This window comes from Gossypium hirsutum, chromosome D10 (assembly GCF_007990345.1).
Source record: "Gossypium hirsutum isolate 1008001.06 chromosome D10, Gossypium_hirsutum_v2.1, whole genome shotgun sequence".
In the NCBI taxonomy this organism is placed as follows: Eukaryota; Viridiplantae; Streptophyta; class Magnoliopsida; order Malvales; family Malvaceae; genus Gossypium; species Gossypium hirsutum.
The window spans coordinates 48099028-48116550 of NC_053446.1; the positions used below are offsets into that span (position 1 = coordinate 48099028).

The following is a 17523-nucleotide window of genomic DNA, read 5'->3' on the forward strand; positions in this document are numbered from 1 at the left end:
CTAATAATTATTAAGGTAAATTGGAAATAACTTGCAGTATTTTTCTGTTCATTTTGGCTGCTTTTTTTTTTTTGTGCGTAGATGAATGCAGCATATTATGAAATTTGCAATACTAAACCCGATGCTTAGCTTAGATAGTCAATGCATCCACTCTTAACGAGGTTTATATCAAGTAAATTTAAGGTTCGGATTTCAGCATCAGCAAACTTTTCGGCTACGGATTCCTTTGTAACAATATATATATTGGGAATATCATTTTTCCCCCTATTTTTTGGGGTAATTTGGATGATACAATTTCATAAATGGCAACATTTTGAAATACATATGCATATTGTTAGATGCTTTCTTTTTCTATCTTTTTCCCTTTGTTTCTTTTTTCTTTTTCTCTGTTCCATATAGTAATAAAAAATGAAGGATTGTTCTGAATATTGGAATGAATAGGAGTAGGGAAAAGGACACCTTTTTTTAACAAGGAAAAATGTTTGTGACACAAGGCAATAGTCATCCCTCATTTGTTTATATTGTTCGTCTCTAGATCGAAATCGAGGCCTCTTCAAGGTAAGACTTGTGTAATTTAGGAGTTGTTGATATTAATCTGATTTCATCATTTATCCAGGAAAATAAAAAAGATTCCAGGTTTGTAGATCATGGGTGTCATATGCTTTGTTATAGTGTTGAATCTTTCCGCGGTAGATTAGTGGATAATTTACTCGAAGTTACATAAAATCCTATCATGAAATGCAGGCAAATTTTCCTTTTCTGAATCCCGAAGTAAGCGGTAGGCAATCTGATCTTTCACTCGGAACACCCCCTAGATCGATAGGATTTGGTAGCCGTAGTGGAAAGGGTTTACTTTCCGGTAAAAGTGGTTCATCATCAGGATGCTTGTTGCATGGCTTATGCTTCAAGAAAATAGGTATTAGTGTAATATGTGATGGCGAGAGAAGCTTGCTCCTCATGCCAGACAGCAAGACAAATCCCGAATGTCCTAAATGGCTCGTTTGCCTTCCCCTATTTTTTGGAAAAGATGTTCGTCTCTGCCCGCTAAACCTGACTCAAATTTGTTTCCATCCGTGGACGTGCCTTCTTCTGAAAAATTGTCCGAGGAACAGAATAAATCAGATGTATGTATCATTTGGTTCCAACTATTTTATGAACTTTGAACAATGGGGAAATCCCGTAATTTCCATAATTATGTGTTTTCACTTTATGAGGCCCTTGGGTACTTGTAATTTATATGCAGAAAGGAGGAAAGGATGCTGTGGTGTCACGGTCCCTGTCGGTGCCCGGACGAAGTGTTGTTATAGTACGATCGGCTTCTTTCGATACCCATAAAAAGAATGTCCCTGCAGATAATGGTGATGGTACATATCACACACTTGCCTTACTTGCTATGTTACTCCAACTCTTCATTTTTTCTTGAAATGCCCTTTTCCAATATATATCTGGACATGTATATGGGAATACAACTCTCCAAGGACCCTCTAAGTATGTGGAAAATTTTAGAAAAGGAGCATGTACCAATATCTGATATTCATAGTCGATCCTCGGTAACATGGCTGCCATAGGTCATCTTTTAGCAAATGGAGATGGTAATTAAATTATTGGAAACTTTGCGCTACTATTCTAGCACATTTGATCATGCAAACTGTTCCGGACTTACAACACAGGATTTTCGATGTTTGACTTGATTTATTGTTGGTTCCGAGGTTGATTTCCGTGTTCCTATGGCGATGCAGATAAAAGTAAAGTGGTTCCTCTAGAAAGCAATGATGAGGAGATTCCAGAAGAGGAAGCTTTGTGCCGAATCTGTATGGATGTATGTGAAGAAGGAAATACACTCAAAATGGAATGCAGCTGCAAAGGCGCCCTTCAACTCGTGCACGAGTCATGTGCTGTTAAGTGGTTTAGCACTAAAGGAAACAAAAACTGCGAGGTATGCATGCAGGAAGTGCGGAATTTACCTGTAACTTTACTGCGGTTGCCTCCTAATTCTCTAAGGGGTAATAGACGTGCTCGAAGGGGCAGTAGACAGAATGTTAATTCACAGAACTCACCATCCGAATCCGCGAGGTAACATATCAGCTATTAATCAGGTTATTTAGCACCAAATTCTTGTTTCTCAAGTAATGAATCTTTGTTTTATTTCTCAAGTATTGTTCTCTTTCGTTTTAGTATTCTTTGCTTAGTGGCACTGATACTAAGCCTAGTGCTGAGCGAGTAAAATATACAACACTAATAACTATTTCGCATTCCTAATTGTTTCTCAAGAATTAGCCTTTTTTCTAATTAGAGAACTTACCTGAAATATGCAGTGCCTGGCAGGATTTCGTGTTGCTCGTGTTAATTAGCTCAGTATGCTATTTCTTCTTCCTCGAGCAGCTACTGGTATGTTACCCAAGCCTATCAAAGTTCCATTAACCGCTCGATCTAGTTCGTAAACAAACATGTAGATGGTCTAAATAAAACAGTAGTTTGACTTGTCCCGAAATAAAATGAAGAAACAATAGCATTTTATGTTCCACCATCATCCTCATCGGGTTGACAATGTCGATATTATGCCTTGCCATTTTCGCAGATTCTTAACTTGAAGGCTCAAGCAATTGTGATTGCAGCACCATTTGCGCTTACCCTAGCCCTTTTAGCATCTATCTTGGCTGTCATCTTAGGTATGTCCGAGTCTCATAAATTACGGTTCTGTCTTGAGTTGTGATTGTTTTTAAGGTCTGCTCGTTTCGGATTGCAGCAATCAAGCAGTATATATGGACATATGCAGCTTTTGAGTTTACACTCGTTGCAATAATTTTCTATGTATCATATTCCCTGGTGAGCAATAATTGAAATCATCTTAGTTTCTTTTTGCAATCAGTTCTCATTAATGGCATCAATAGAAATTCACTGAAGGCTTTGTACTGAAGTATATACCAGTGAATGCATCTAGACGTTTTTTTTTTTTGTTTGTGTGTGTATGTGTTTGCAGCTCCATCTGAAGCCTATTGTTGCAATACTGCTTTCCGGAACGTTTAGTTTTGGGATAGCTATGGCAGTCAATGCATTGTATATCTACTATTTCGATATGCGAGTTCGGATTACAGAAAATCCTAACCCAGTATGATTGGATCTGGTAAGATGAGGTATTCCTGCATTTTATGCTTATTTAATGAAGCCTTGGTGTATATATATATTTGAAGCTGAAACCCCTATCTTATCTTCATAGGATGATGCTATTTGCCAAGGAAGAAGGGCAATTAGAGGCTAAATACTGGACAATCCTTTCCATTTTTTTTATACAACATTATGCTGAAGTTTTGGAAGAGGAAGAAGTTGCATCGGAATCGAATTAAAGGTTGTAGATATTAGGATTCAAATTCTAGTCTGAATTAAACCTTGAGCTCGTGTTCAGTTCAAAAGCAATCCATATTATTATTTTTTTTCTCATTTTGATAACATTACAAAGTTCTAATGTACACCTTGGCGAGTCTTTGATCAAGTATATAGATCAACAACTTTCATGAAGAAAAATTCAACATATCACAAATACACATTATGCCAAACTTAAATGGAAAATAACACACACCAACACACATGATCGTCATAGCAAAAGGGTACTAGTAAAAGAGAGCGATATGTCATGATTATAGTACAAACCACTCATAATACTGTTTCATGATTATACTACAATATACAGCTACACTAATCCTATGATATATACTGATCACTGGGTTCTAAAATCCTAAATCTAACAAAGATTATGTCCCTAAGGGAAAAAAAACATAACATTAAAAAAGGGGAAGAAAATTCTTAGGAAGTTGAAAATAAAAAATAAAGCCAAAAACTTCATTTATGCTTTGTCACAGGTAGGAACTTATTATCCTTTCTTAGCCATATGGTGGAGCGTGTTTTTCTAACATGATCTGCAAAGAGACGATGCCTGCCAGTAGATATAAATGTAACTGTGTTAGGAGCAACAAACGAAAAGCACTCATCAGCTCAACCATTTCAAACCATTCACCGCAGACACAATTCCGATATTCATGGACAAGAAAATAACACAAAAGGTTACTGGTAAAAGAGTGGTATAGTGCCAACCTCTCATAATCCAGCTTTTGAGTAACTATTCCATTCAGTAGTAGCTCAGAACTGTAAACTGCTGCCCCTGAAAGCATATAAAAAGGGCAAAAAGTTCTGATGAAAACCAAATTCCGTAAAACATGAAGAGTTTAACATAAGAACAAATTTATAACCTTTTTCAAGAAAAGGAACACAAATTGCATAATCTTCTTCACATGATAGAATCAACAAATCATCCAGGACTTTGTCATCCTTCATAGCAGACCTACCAATTCTCTCTAAGGCCTGGAAACCGTGTCGTTCAAAATCAGGATAGAAAGGGGTCAGTATTTTAGTAGGACCAGAAGCATCAAAAAGTATTAAGTAAAAGCACCAAGGGTTTGGAATTAATCAATCGTTTTCACATGCCACCCTGAAGGAACGGTCCATGAAACAGCTGCATACCTGACCATGGAGCACTGCAACCAAATGCACAATTGTTTCTTTATTTGGCTTTGTATTTGGGGTGATTAAAACTCTTCGGCCCTGCATAACTTTCACTATAGTAAAGATCTTGATAGAATATGCGACCAATGCAACAGGTAAACCTAAAAAACTTTTACCTGTAATAAAGGTCGCCTGCATGCACGTGCTAAAGAAGCTGGCATGCAAAACCCAAACTCTTTCTCCTTTTTGATGTCCCTCAATATATAAGCTTCTTCATCAATGTGAATGTTAACCTGTCCAACGCTTTCAAGCCATAAATGTGTGACAACTGGCTTGCCCGAAGCAATTGCTTCCAACATATTCCTAGTACGCACAAATTTATCTGTTACAAAGTGTGTTGCAGCTAAAATAGATGATGCCTCAGAGATGCCTAGGCGGGCCAAGATCTGGTGACAGAATCAAGGCATAAGATTTAGTTAGGCGAGCTCATATATCATTAAAGAGATATCGATATCAGAAATAACTAGTACCTTTTTCTGCTGTTTAATTATATCTTCATCGAGGTGGTTGCTGAACAAGACTCTAATATCAGCCAAATCCCTTCTCTTCCTCATATCTTTTGAAGGAGAAATAGGTTCCGGGTCGATTGGGTTTAAACTTCGGAGTTCTTTGATAAGCAAAGATTTTGACAAGTTCTTCTTGCAGGATTGTTTAAAATATTCCTCACCCATACAAACAGGTGATGCTGCATTTATAGGTGTTGGACAGTTAACTGGTGTAGAGCATAGAGAACCGAGAGATCTTGATTTCTCTTCTGGTGACTTATCGGTAGCAACATTCACAGCTAAGTTTTCTGCAATTGGTGAAGAAACTGCAACATGGTTTCCTCCAGAGTGCTGGATTTCCTTTGCTGCTTCAGGTCCAGTTATGCTTGTAGATATCATCCTCCTATTCATCTTGGTAGAATTGCAATTAACCGCATTGTCCTTTGAACCTTGTTTATCTGAACTTTGACGAGACAATTTTCCTTCTGAATTCTGGTCTGGAAAATGCAGAACAGGACAAGTATTCCTGGATGATCGTGTTATCCTCACAGTGGTAGAACGAATGCAAGTGCTCCTATTGTTTCTTCTGGACTTTTTTACCACGGGAATTGATGGTTCATTATCTAGCTGAACAGACTTTCCAGACGGTGCTTCCAAGTTATCAGATTCACCAACATGAACAGACATTTTGCGGGAAGATCTATGTTTGGGATAGCTCGATCCATGATTGCCATTATTCCCAGCAATCAACCCCAAATGCAATTGGTCATCATTACATGATTCAACATTTCCATGCTCCCCAGATTGGTTAGAATGCAATTTAGAAAATTGCTCTTCGGCATTTGACGCTAAAGATAACTCAACATCTGTAACATCTATACTCCTGGTTCTATTCTCTTGAAGTAAACCAACCTCTTTTTCAAGTTTTTTACCTTTTCTACAATCACTGGCTGAAGCCTCAGCTATTTGTGCATTCATGACCAAGGATTGCCTCGTCCGATGAGCAATGGGTGTAACAGTACAAACCTCCTCAAGATGCCGTTTCTTAATTGAGCTGCTCATAGTTGAACTTCCAGTGCCATGAAGTTGACTCCTCGTCAAAGCTCCACCTGCCTTTCTTTTCTTGATACTCTTTGAGGGCATCTTGGTCATATTAATGCCACCATTGTTTTGGTTCTTATCATTATTTGATTTTGCTTTCTTTGTTTTCGGTAGAAGTAGATCAGTATCACACTCCTTCCGGACATTTTTTGAACTTATATTCGGCAGAACCGAAGACTCTCGAGTTCTCTTGGATTGCCTAGTAACTGGAGCAGCACCATAACAATAAACACCATTTCTCAATATGCATTCTCTAGAAGAAATTCTCTTCCTGCATTTTCCTCTACACAAAACTTTTGAGGAACCCTTTGATATGCCTGGGAAACCTTGATTACCATTCACGTCAGTAGCCACGTCCCCATAAAATAATGCTTCCATAGCTTCAGCAGCCATCTGAGTGTCGAAACCTACATTTAGTTCAGCAGCAGCAGCTTCCAATTGTCCTCTAGAGGAATCTGAGTTACACTGTTCATCAAACTCATTCAAAAAATTCTTCCTAAAATCCAGTTGACCTTCTCCCACTGGCTTGCCATTATCGCTTGACTTGCACAACAATGATTTTGAATCAGAATCAACTATCTCTTTATCGTGGGAATTTGGTTGGTCTACATTGCAAGATTCATTGAGTTTACCTCCTTTAGGCTTATGGGCATGGTTAGAATTTTTCTGTGCATGGCTTCCATCACCATAGAATTCTTCCTTCCTTCTACAATAAATATCACCCCCTCCTTCATCCTCCAAAGCATCATCCCAATCAAAAATCTGTGTTTCAACAGCCGTCCTTTCAACTGTTTTCTTGGCCAAACTTTGTGGCCCTATTATCGCACATGAAATAAGTGATTTTCTCCCAGTACTCTTTCCTAGATCAACTTGATCATCAAGCTCTGTCATCTTATCATTTACAAACCTTTCCACAAAATTAAGTGCATTAGATTGTGATAACTCCCCAGGTTCTTCAGAGTCAATATAGCTTAAACCTGCTAACTGACCATCACTTGCAGGAAACTGAAGCACGTCATCTCTTGCATCCGCATTTTCACTTCTGCAAGAAGACCTTTCGGCAAAAAGTTTTCTCACAGTTGAACAACCAACCCTACAATTGGTTCCATGCCTTAAACCAATTGAGTTCTCTTCACAATTAACCAGATGTTGCGCCGGATTGATCTTCTCCACAACATTAGGATTTGAACCATCACTTTTAATTGTGCACTGGTCTGAAAACTGACAATCAGTCTGGATGAAACAAGACTTGCCATTCATTCCCCGTAATGCTGCTTTACGAGCGGCAAGACCAGAGGCACGCAAGGCTGCTGCACGAACTGAAGTAAACCTTACAGATCCTACAGAAAATAACTAATGTTAACAGAGAGATGGAAAGACCAATTGGCCAAAAATAATCTTCCACCATCTTTTAATGTTTGAAGATGGGATGCCCATGCTTCCAAATTCCAATTACTTAAAAAAGTAAATATTTTAAGAGAATGCTTTCAAAAGATGAACCGCCAGGGTTACAAATGTTCAACCCTCCATGCCCCCCAACCATGGGATGCGGAATATTCTAATGAGGGATGCACTAGGGGTCATGTATGAGAGGACTTATAAATGTAATTTATGTTGATGTAAGATTTTTCCTTTCCTGTTTACCCAAAAAAAGGAGAAACTACCATAAGTCAAAAAGTAGTAGCTCATCATCAAAGTTATTCTAGATAAAAAAGGAATAATGTCAAAATGTTGATGAGATATACTATCTATCGCATTAATTTCCTCAATGTACTATACAAATTTTCCCTGCAGCAAATGTGTATAGGTTCATGAAGATAGCTTAGTCTCAGATAGATTTTACGACAATAAATGCAGCATGAGCATAAGGAGAAACAAAAAGGTTATTCAAAAGCTAATCAGACTGCTTCATCTAATTGTCAGCAATAAGTATCACCACAGTAGCCTGGACAATGACCTAATTGGTTCAAACAAAGCCAATGTTCTATCGAGAAATGCTTAGAAAACCTTGACAATGTTCATGCATTTTTAATCATGCAGATGCTATAGAAGACATACTGGATTTTGATTCCGGCACAGCTCTGACATCCGGTGTTGTTGTAGAACCATGGATCCCTGAAGTACACACAATATTTTAACTTCAATTCAGACATCAGTGACAACTTCCTAGCTAGCAAAACATATATGTATTTCTAGCCAAGACTTCAATATTTTCTAAAAGGTTAAGAAAAAAAATACCTGAATTCATTTGTTCATTGGTAGAAGCATTATGTTGCTCCAAAGATTCCTTCTTCTGGACCAAGAATTGGCCGCAGTCTCCTGTTACTATCTCATCATTTGAGACCTCATCACCTTGGTCTAATATCTCAGTCCCTTCCATTCCTTCACTGTCACTATCCGCAGCAATTGCATCATTGAATTCATCCAACAATTGAGTCTCCATATTCTCAAAGCAATCTAAATCATCCAAAACCTGTGTTTCACCATCGAAGTTCAACACTTGAGTTTCCCCCCCAAGATTGAGAGCCTGGGTCTCCAATCCATCCTCGACCTGAACATTATAATCGTCAAAAGGAACTGTACTTTGTAGATAGTCTAATTCATCACTATCCTCGTTATCAGCTTTATCACCTATTTTTTTTTCAAACACATGTTTAAATATAAATAATCAGTTTTTCACATAATTTAAATAATTTAAAAGAACAAATAGCTAACACTATATTAGAAAGAGTCGAGAAAAGATATAAACATCAAAGATGGAAGGAAACATACCCAAAAATGAATATTGAGAATCAAATTCGAAGGGCTGAGTATCGGAATATGAAAAATCCGAGCTTGGGTTCATTTCAGAGGGTTTAATATCGCCATTGTCGCTTCCAAGAGGGCCCATTTTTTATTTCACTTCCAAACTCATCAGCGATTACAAATCTAGGTTAAATACCTAAAAAGCGAAGACTTTTTACAGATAAATAAAGAAAAAGGAGACAGTGTAAAAAAGAAAATTGGGGGCTAACTGCTAAGGCTAACAAGTAAGTATTGGTAGAGTGGAAATAAGAACAAACAAAGGAGAGGGAGGAAGCAGAGAGAGAGAGAGAGGATTAGGGTTTCAAAAGATGAGGGAATGAGAGAGAAAGAAAGAGGGGCAGAATTTTTGGAGGGAAAATTGAGGAAGGAAAATACACTGAGATTGAGACTGTTGGAAAAAAATTATTTTTACGTTTAGGGTTGATAGTTGGAGAGTGAACGACAAATTAATGTTGCTTGTCTTCTCTTATCTTGTCATTAATACACTATTATAAAACCTCTTAGTGAAAGGTTATTAGTTAAAGCATTTGGTCTAGTAGTATGATTCAGGCTTAAATTGTCTTTTTGTTAAGAACTTTTAAAATAATGAATAATATATTAATTGTCCAATTAGCGAAATATAGAAGTAAGCTGAAAGAACACACAGTAAAAAAGAAGATATAACTAAAAAAACACAAAAAGGACCCAAGAAAAAATAAGAAAGGGACATTCCGAGAATCAACACATATTTAAAAAAAAGAGACACGTGTAAATTTTTTAAAATTATTTATGAAATATTTTTTTTACAAATAAGAGAAAATAATAATTTTAAAAAAAAGTTAAAATGGAATACAATTGATAATGGTGGGGCAACTTAAACCAAAGCAATGTAATAATTTGCAAAAGGTGTGCAATTTGTTCAATGCCCCTTCTATAAATTAAGTAAATATATATACACTTAATGAAATGCATCCTGCCTTTCAAAAAATATTACTCATACATATAACATAAAAAAAATCGAATCATTTGGCAAGTTATTTTGATATAATAAATATTATGTTTTGAATAAAAATCATTTTAAATATAACTTGACAGGAATTCCATTTCAAATTATATTTAAAAGAAAATTTGTTAACTCATACTTAGAAACTATTTTTGAAGTCAAATTTCAAAAAGTATTGATACTAAGTATCGATAAATTTAAATGAGTATCAATAACTTCACAAATTTATCGATACATTTTTCGGTATCAATACGAAAATGGCATTCTACTTTTCAAAATGTTTACCAAGTATCAATCTGGTATTGATACCTCTTGTTAGGTATCGATAATGGTATACTTTTATCGATATATTTTTCAATATCAATATGAAATTGACATTCTAACTTCCAAAGGATTTCTCAAGTATTGATACGGTATCGATAACTCATATTAGGTATCGATAGAATTTTCTACGTATCGATATTGATGGTTCCAACGGTCACTAAATTAGGCATTAAATGCTATTGGTATCGATACTTGTTTTTGTAGGTGACATTAATGCACTAGTATTTTCATCTCCAACGGCTCTATTCAATATCCCAACAACCACAACAGTTGGAAATCAATTGAAGGGTATAAATATCAACTTCTAAAAGTTCTACAACAATGAGAGAGATTGTTGAAGCTTTAAACATCAATCAAACAACCTTTGTGCTTAATTTTTTTCATATTTTCCTTACATACACTCGCGAGGTTCATTGTTTTTCTATTAGTTTAAGTGTTTTTCTTTGTAATTGTACTTAATTGGTAAACACTTTGATTTTGTAAGGGTTATTTCTTAGTTTGCTTGTTTGTTTCTTTTTTAGAGGGTTTGAGTCTTAAAATTTTTGTAGAAATCTTAACGGAGTTGTAAGGTTACATATTTTCCTTAAAGGTTGATCAATTTAGTAAATTTGGGAAAATCCTTAATTGTAGAAAGCTAAGATAGTGAAGTAGTCAATTGGGGTCGAATCACTCTAAATCATTATATTAAATTTTTTTATCATTTCTCTCAAGCTTCCACAAAATTTTTAAAAGTTAATACACCCACTCTTGGCACTTTTGAATTGATTTATCGAACTAATATTTATCAAGGTCAAACAAAAGATATCGATATCGAAACGATAAATGTGTGAAAAAAAATTGAAGGGTGATAGAAGGGACTCGCGGATGGTCCCCAATTACATGTTCATTAAAAGAAAAGTGGTGGTGGGTAAAAGGAGAGAACCATCATGGGTTCCCAAGTATTTTCCTAACGGATGTATCACCCATTTTCTATGTGTATATATTATATTTGAAGAAAAGGTAAATTATAGAATTAGTCACTTTTGTTTGCTTCAGATTATATTTTAATCACTTATGTTTGAAATGTTACATTTTAGTTACTTAAGTTATCATTTTATTACGAAGTAGCCACTCTGTCGTTAAGCTTCATTACCTCCCTAACGGCAGTCTTACATGGCAATCCAAATGGGTTTTAAATGCTGATTTTGAGTAAGTGTTTACATAATTTTCTTCTGTCCGAAGAAATGATTCATCAAAATAATGAGTAACCATTAATATCAACACATTTGAGATCGCCAAATGTTCAGGAGTTCCTCTATTCAATCCTTTTCCTTCTTCTTGTTGCTGGATATCTCATTCGTACACACCTTCTCTTTGTTTCCCTAGCCTATAGTGAGTTACAGATAGAGTTCGAAAAGGTCAAATCTTTGATGATTCCATCATACATGATTGAGTTGCGAAAACTTCTAGATAGGTATCCTACATCTGAACTGAATTCTTTCTGGTTAAAAAATCTCTTTCTAGTTGCTCTAGAACAATTGAGAGATTCTCTAGAAGATATACGGGGTTCTACTTTTGGCAGCAACATGCTATAGGGTAGTGGTCCCGCTTATGGGGTCAAATCAATGCGTTCTAAGAAGAAATATTTGAATATCAATCTCATCGATATCATCAATCTCATAAGTATCATACCAAATCCCATCAATCGAATCATTTTTTCGAGAAATACGAGACATCTAAGTCATACAAGTAAAGAGATCTATTAATTGATAAGAAAAATAAAAAAATGTGAGCGATGATTGGATTGATGAGAAAATAGAATCCTGGGTCACGACCAGTGATTCGATTGATGATAAAGAAAGAGAATTCTTAGTTCAGTCTCCACCTTAACGACAGAAAAAAGGATTGATCAAATTCTACTGAGTCTGATTCATTGTGATCATTTATCAAAGAATAACTCTGGTTATCAAATGATTGAACAACAGGGACCAATTTATTTACGATACTTAGTCAACATTCATAAAAAGTATCTAATGGATTATAAGTTCAATAAATCCTATTTAGCAGAAAGGCGAATATTCATTGCTTTATCAGACAATCACTTATTCACAAACTTCATGTAGGGCTAATAGTTTTCATTTCCCGTCTCGTGGAAAACCCTTTTCGCTCCGCTTAACCCTATCTCCTTCTATGGGTATTTTAGTGTAGGTTCTATAGGAACCGGACGATCCTATTTGTTTAAATACCTAGCGACAAACTCCTATGTTTCTTTCATTACAATATTTCTGAACAAGTTCCTAGATAACAAGCTTAAAGGTTTTCTTATTGATGATGTCAATATTGATGCTAGTGACGATATTGATGCTAGTGACGCTATTGGTGATAGTGGCGCTATTGATCGTGACCTTGATATGGAGCTGGAGCTTTTAACTATGATGAATGCGTTAACTATGGATATGATGTCGAAAATAGACTGATTTTATATCACCCATCAATTTGAACTAGCAAAAGCAATTAGCAACAGTTAATGACAAATGGAAAATGGAAAAGAAAACTAAAAATAAAAATGAGACGAACAATTTTTCCTTTCCAGTTCAAGGTGTAATTAATTTAAAATTTTCAATTAATTAAATTTATTTAATTAAAAACTTATTCTCGTCTCAGCTAGATATCCAAGTTGGCGTTTAAAACTCATTTGGACTATCACGTAGGATTGTCGTTAGGGAGGCAACGAAACTTAATAACAAAGTGATCACTTTGTAACAAAATGATAATGTAAATGACTAAAACGTAACATTTCAAACATAAATGACTGAAATATAATCTGAGACAAACGAAAGTGACTATCTTTATAGTTTACCCTTAAAAAATCTTGAAGGAAGTAGAAGCACATTAATGACAAATGCCCCTACTTGTATGTTTATGTGTATAACACTCGTTTTTGCATGTTAATAACAATAATAATAAATAGAAATTGAAGTGATGAAATTTTTGGAGGTCCCTCCCATGCATATATTATATTATATAAAAAATGGAATAGAAATAACCTCTTAAGGGTGTCCCTCCCCACCTACGCAGGTATATTATTTATATAAAAAACGTTTTGAAAGTTTGAGAAAGAGAACTTACAAGGTTGTCACGAGTGGTTATACCCCTTGAATGTATATATTTACACGATGTGTATGCTGTTAACAAAAAAAAGTTGTTGAAGGTAAGGGGTTAACCCCCACCTAGGCATGTACTCTCGCTAGGGATGCACCTCCCTAGGAATGTATATGTTATTACACCCCACCTATGTTTATATTATATTTGTAATTTTATACCTCCACCAAGTGGTAAATTAGTTGTAACACCCCTTAAACCCATACTATCGCCGGAACAGGGTTACGAGGCATTACAGAACATATTGGATAATTTACGAGGCCTAGAATACGTATTAGAAGTGAATCGGGACTTGTTCGAGTGCTCTGGAAAATAAAAAAAAACTCAATATAACCCCTTTATAATTATCTAACATTCCCTGCAATTTCAAACCACAACCAATTTGCAACCAATATAACAACCTATACATCTCCACAATCAAACATGCCTAATTATGCCTACAACATTAATTTAACAATTTATCTACTTGATCATTCATAAATAATTTTTAATTGAACTAGTAATTTCATTTATTTCCATTTTAGTTTCATGCCACATTTACCAAATATGCCATATTATTTCATTTCATACTTATAATCCATATTAGACATCATTTTACAACCAAAGTTACAAGACTTAAGTACATAATTTATATAATACCTAAGTACATGCCACTTTCACCCAAAGAAAGGTTACATCACCAAATTGTCTCTGAAGTCGGGATTGATCTGGATGCTGAACCGGGACCTTTGATTTCTACTAACCTGCGCACGAAAACAACCGTATGCTGAGTATTTCATACTCAGTGGTATTACCATAATTCAACATATATAACTTTAATGAATTATAAATATTAATCATATAACATTAAACATGTAAAATTTATAACTTATAAGAACTAATTTACATTCAGTTTCATATTTCATATAATAATTCATCAACAATGTTATTTATTAATAACTTGAATTTGATCAATTCATGAACCTTAGGTTCATGCTTTCAAATCTCACAATTCGACTAACAATTTTTTTCTTATACTTTCAGTTGTACGATCAATCAAATTTATTCAATTCTCACATTTCGATTATTCACCCTATTAACAAACTTGGACCTTGGCGGATACACGGATTCCAACCAAACACATCAGTACGGTAAATTGTGCCTAAAACAGTACTCAGTACCTGATCAACATATCAGAAGCAGTATACGACACATAAAGTGCCTGAAACGACACACGTGGTGCCTAATACGACACATATAGTGCCTGATCGGCAAAGCCGATAAATTACCGTACTCTTCCAATCCTATGGCATGCCAACTGTATCCGACTAAGCCCGATTAGTTAATAAGGTATTCAAATCACTTTCTCAATTTCAATTTCACTTTCAATGTACAATTCAATTCGATACAATTTTCCACTTTCCAACAATATACTATCAAATATTCATATATAATCATACTTCATCTCAAATTCATTCATTTCAATATTGATACCTACCTTAAAATTTTACTTACCATATACATAAATTTAAATATAACATTTAATAAATAGTAGTTTGAATTATAGTAATACAAACCGTGAATTTCTCGTTTTAGTCCTCGATAGCTTCTCCTTTCCTTTGTGTGTCGATGCCTCGGGTTCTTTGTTAGCTACGAAAATAATAATAATTTTTTTCATTATTAATACAGCACTAATTTACAATAATTAATTGAATTTCTTTTCAATTTATACCCTAACTCCAATTTAATCCTAATTAACTCATTTACTTTTCTAACTCAATTCACACTTCATTTCTACTTAATATCTTGCCATGTTAAACTTAACTATTCAATGTTCATATTAAAATCCTAATTTTAAACTTCTTTCAATTTAATCCCTACTATGTAAAACTTAAAACCTAGTTTACAATTTTAATCCTTTAATCAATTCTAACTTGAAATTCATTCAATTAAACCCCAAATTCATTATTTTGTTCAACATGAACTATGTTCAAAAACCTAAGAACTTTCAAAACTTCAACTTAATTTCAACAAAACTTTGTTCTAAAGCTTCTAAAATATCAAAATTAAGAGAAAAGGACTTAATTGACTTACCTTTTAAAGCTTTAAAACCTTAAACCCTAATTTTTCCTTTTCTTTTTCTTTTCTTCTTTCCTTTCTCCCTGTTTCGAAAGCTTCTGTTCCTTTTCCCCTTTTGTTTCTTTTGTTATTTTACTTTATTATATATATATTAGTTAATAATAATAATAATATAATATAATAATATTTAATTCATAAATATCTTTTACTTAAATTTTAAGTAAATAAATAATTATAATACTATATTATTACACTTGTACCATCTTATCACCATACACTTGTCTTAATTTATTTTATTTTATAATATAATAATATTAATAATAATATTTAAATAGAAAGCCATAATAATAATTAATAATTATAATTATAATAATAAATTAATAACAAAATCTCAAGATTTAACACTCATTAACCGCCTTGTTCTAAGCAATTAGTCTAATTGCTTATTTAGCCCCATAAGTTTTTCTTTAATCTATAATTAAATTTTTACTCTTTATTCAATTTAATCCTTTTTCGCAATTACTCTTAATTAAGCTAAATTCACCTAATTAAAACTTAATTAAGCTCACTACTAGACTCATAAATATTTCTAATAATTATTTACGAACTTGGTTTACTAGGACGGAAGCCCGATATTGCACTTTTCCGATGCCCGTGAATTTTGGGTCATTACATTAGTGTTTTTGTACATGTGAATCTTTATATTGCAATTTATATTGGTTTTTAATTTGACTAGCTTTATGAGTTACATGATTCTCCTTTTGCGTAATTTCGAGTCAATTAGCCTACCGTTACGATTCAACATAATACTCTCCACGTAATTTCAATAATAAATACCATGGGTTGTGCGATCAAGATAATACTCTCCACGTAATTCCAAGTTGTAAGAACCAACAATTATATTCTCTACGTAATTTTGTGCAATCAAGATAATACTCTCCACATAATTCCTAGTCGTTAATGCCAACGGTTGTGTGATATACATAATACATTCCATGTAGTTTCGAGTCATCAGTTCCAATGTTTGAGCTGTCAACAAATTATTCTCCACATAATCCAAGTTGTAAAAACCAACGATTGTGCGACTGACCTAATACTCTCCACATTTTCCGAGTTGTAAGAATCAATGATTGTGCGATTGATAAATAATATTGCGTAATTTTGAACCAACACTGCCAACAAGTACATCCACTAGCACCTCCCATAGTACCACCCACACCATGATTCCTAATGGTAACCTCCCACGATACCACCCATGGCATGATTCCTAACGATAACCTTCCACGAGTACCTTTCGCAATACCCTCCCACGGTAACCATCCACAAATACCTCTTGCGATACCCTCCCATAATAACAATCCAGGAGTACCACCCGCGATACCTTCCAATGGTAACCATCCACGAGTACTACCCACAGTACCCTCCCACTGAACCATCCACGATATAACTCATAAGGTGACCTCCCACGATACATCTTCTAATAGTAACCACCCCTCGATATGACCACCCATGATACATGTCCTAATGGTACTCCTCCATGGTGTGGCTCCTAAAGGCACCCTTCCACCAGGGGTTCATTTTCACTCCATTAAAGGTACAACTCACACACTTCATTTTCATTTCTAATTTTGAACTAATATTTTACCTTCAACATTAGCATAATTTTAAATACTTACAAATAGTTGCAATGCCTTTATACGAGCACAATTTCAAAATTTTCAAATTATCACAATTTTTGTAAGAAGAAACACAAATACAAACAAATTTTTTTAACCTCATTCACAATACAAAAATCTTATTATTGCTTTTCATTTTAGACAATGTCACTGTACAACTTTCCCTTCGACTAGGAAAGATGGGGCATTTGTTATACATGTGCATTTTGACCACAATGTAGGTCCCACCATACATACTTATATACTCTTATTGAGATTAGGGTAAAGGATTTTTTTTTTTGTTTCTTCTTTGTTCCGCTTTGCAACCACCAAACGTTTTTCTCTATATTTCTCCCCTCATTTCCACCTTTGATGGCTCTCTACCCTACGAGAGTATACCATTCCAAAATACCAC

The 17523-nt window shown here is 34.6% G+C and overlaps 2 protein-coding genes across 4 annotated transcripts; one reads left to right on the top strand and one right to left on the bottom strand.

Annotated features, from left to right (window-relative positions):
• The first annotated feature begins 77 nt into the window (after nucleotides 1–77).
• On the top strand, nucleotides 78–3762 carry LOC107916136 (uncharacterized). Of its 2 annotated transcripts, none has more exons than XM_016845294.2 (9): nucleotides 78–558; nucleotides 745–1124; nucleotides 1244–1364; nucleotides 1740–2073; nucleotides 2316–2388; nucleotides 2579–2669; nucleotides 2747–2826; nucleotides 2981–3124; nucleotides 3218–3762. In XM_016845294.2, exons 2-8 carry the CDS (start codon nucleotides 993–995, stop codon nucleotides 3113–3115), a joined length of 966 nt encoding a protein of 321 aa, XP_016700783.1. In that variant the 5' UTR covers nucleotides 78–558; nucleotides 745–992; the 3' UTR covers nucleotides 3116–3124; nucleotides 3218–3762. The 2 variants fall into 2 exon arrangements, with proteins under 2 accessions (XP_016700783.1, XP_040958350.1); XM_041102416.1 differs by having other exon boundaries at nucleotides 192–558; nucleotides 2981–3134.
• LOC107916135 (uncharacterized) lies at nucleotides 3593–9406 on the bottom strand. Of its 2 annotated transcripts, none has more exons than XM_016845292.2 (9): nucleotides 8916–9406; nucleotides 8382–8774; nucleotides 8202–8258; nucleotides 5028–7483; nucleotides 4674–4943; nucleotides 4516–4596; nucleotides 4245–4356; nucleotides 4090–4156; nucleotides 3593–3931 (listed from the first exon to the last, which is right to left on the bottom strand). In XM_016845292.2, exons 1-9 carry the CDS (start codon nucleotides 9031–9033, stop codon nucleotides 3838–3840), a joined length of 3648 nt encoding a protein of 1215 aa, XP_016700781.2. In that variant the 5' UTR covers nucleotides 9034–9406; the 3' UTR covers nucleotides 3593–3837. The 2 variants fall into 2 exon arrangements, with proteins under 2 accessions (XP_016700781.2, XP_016700782.2); XM_016845293.2 differs by having other exon boundaries at nucleotides 8382–8694; nucleotides 8916–9056.
• Nucleotides 9407–17523: the final 8117 nt, after the last annotated feature.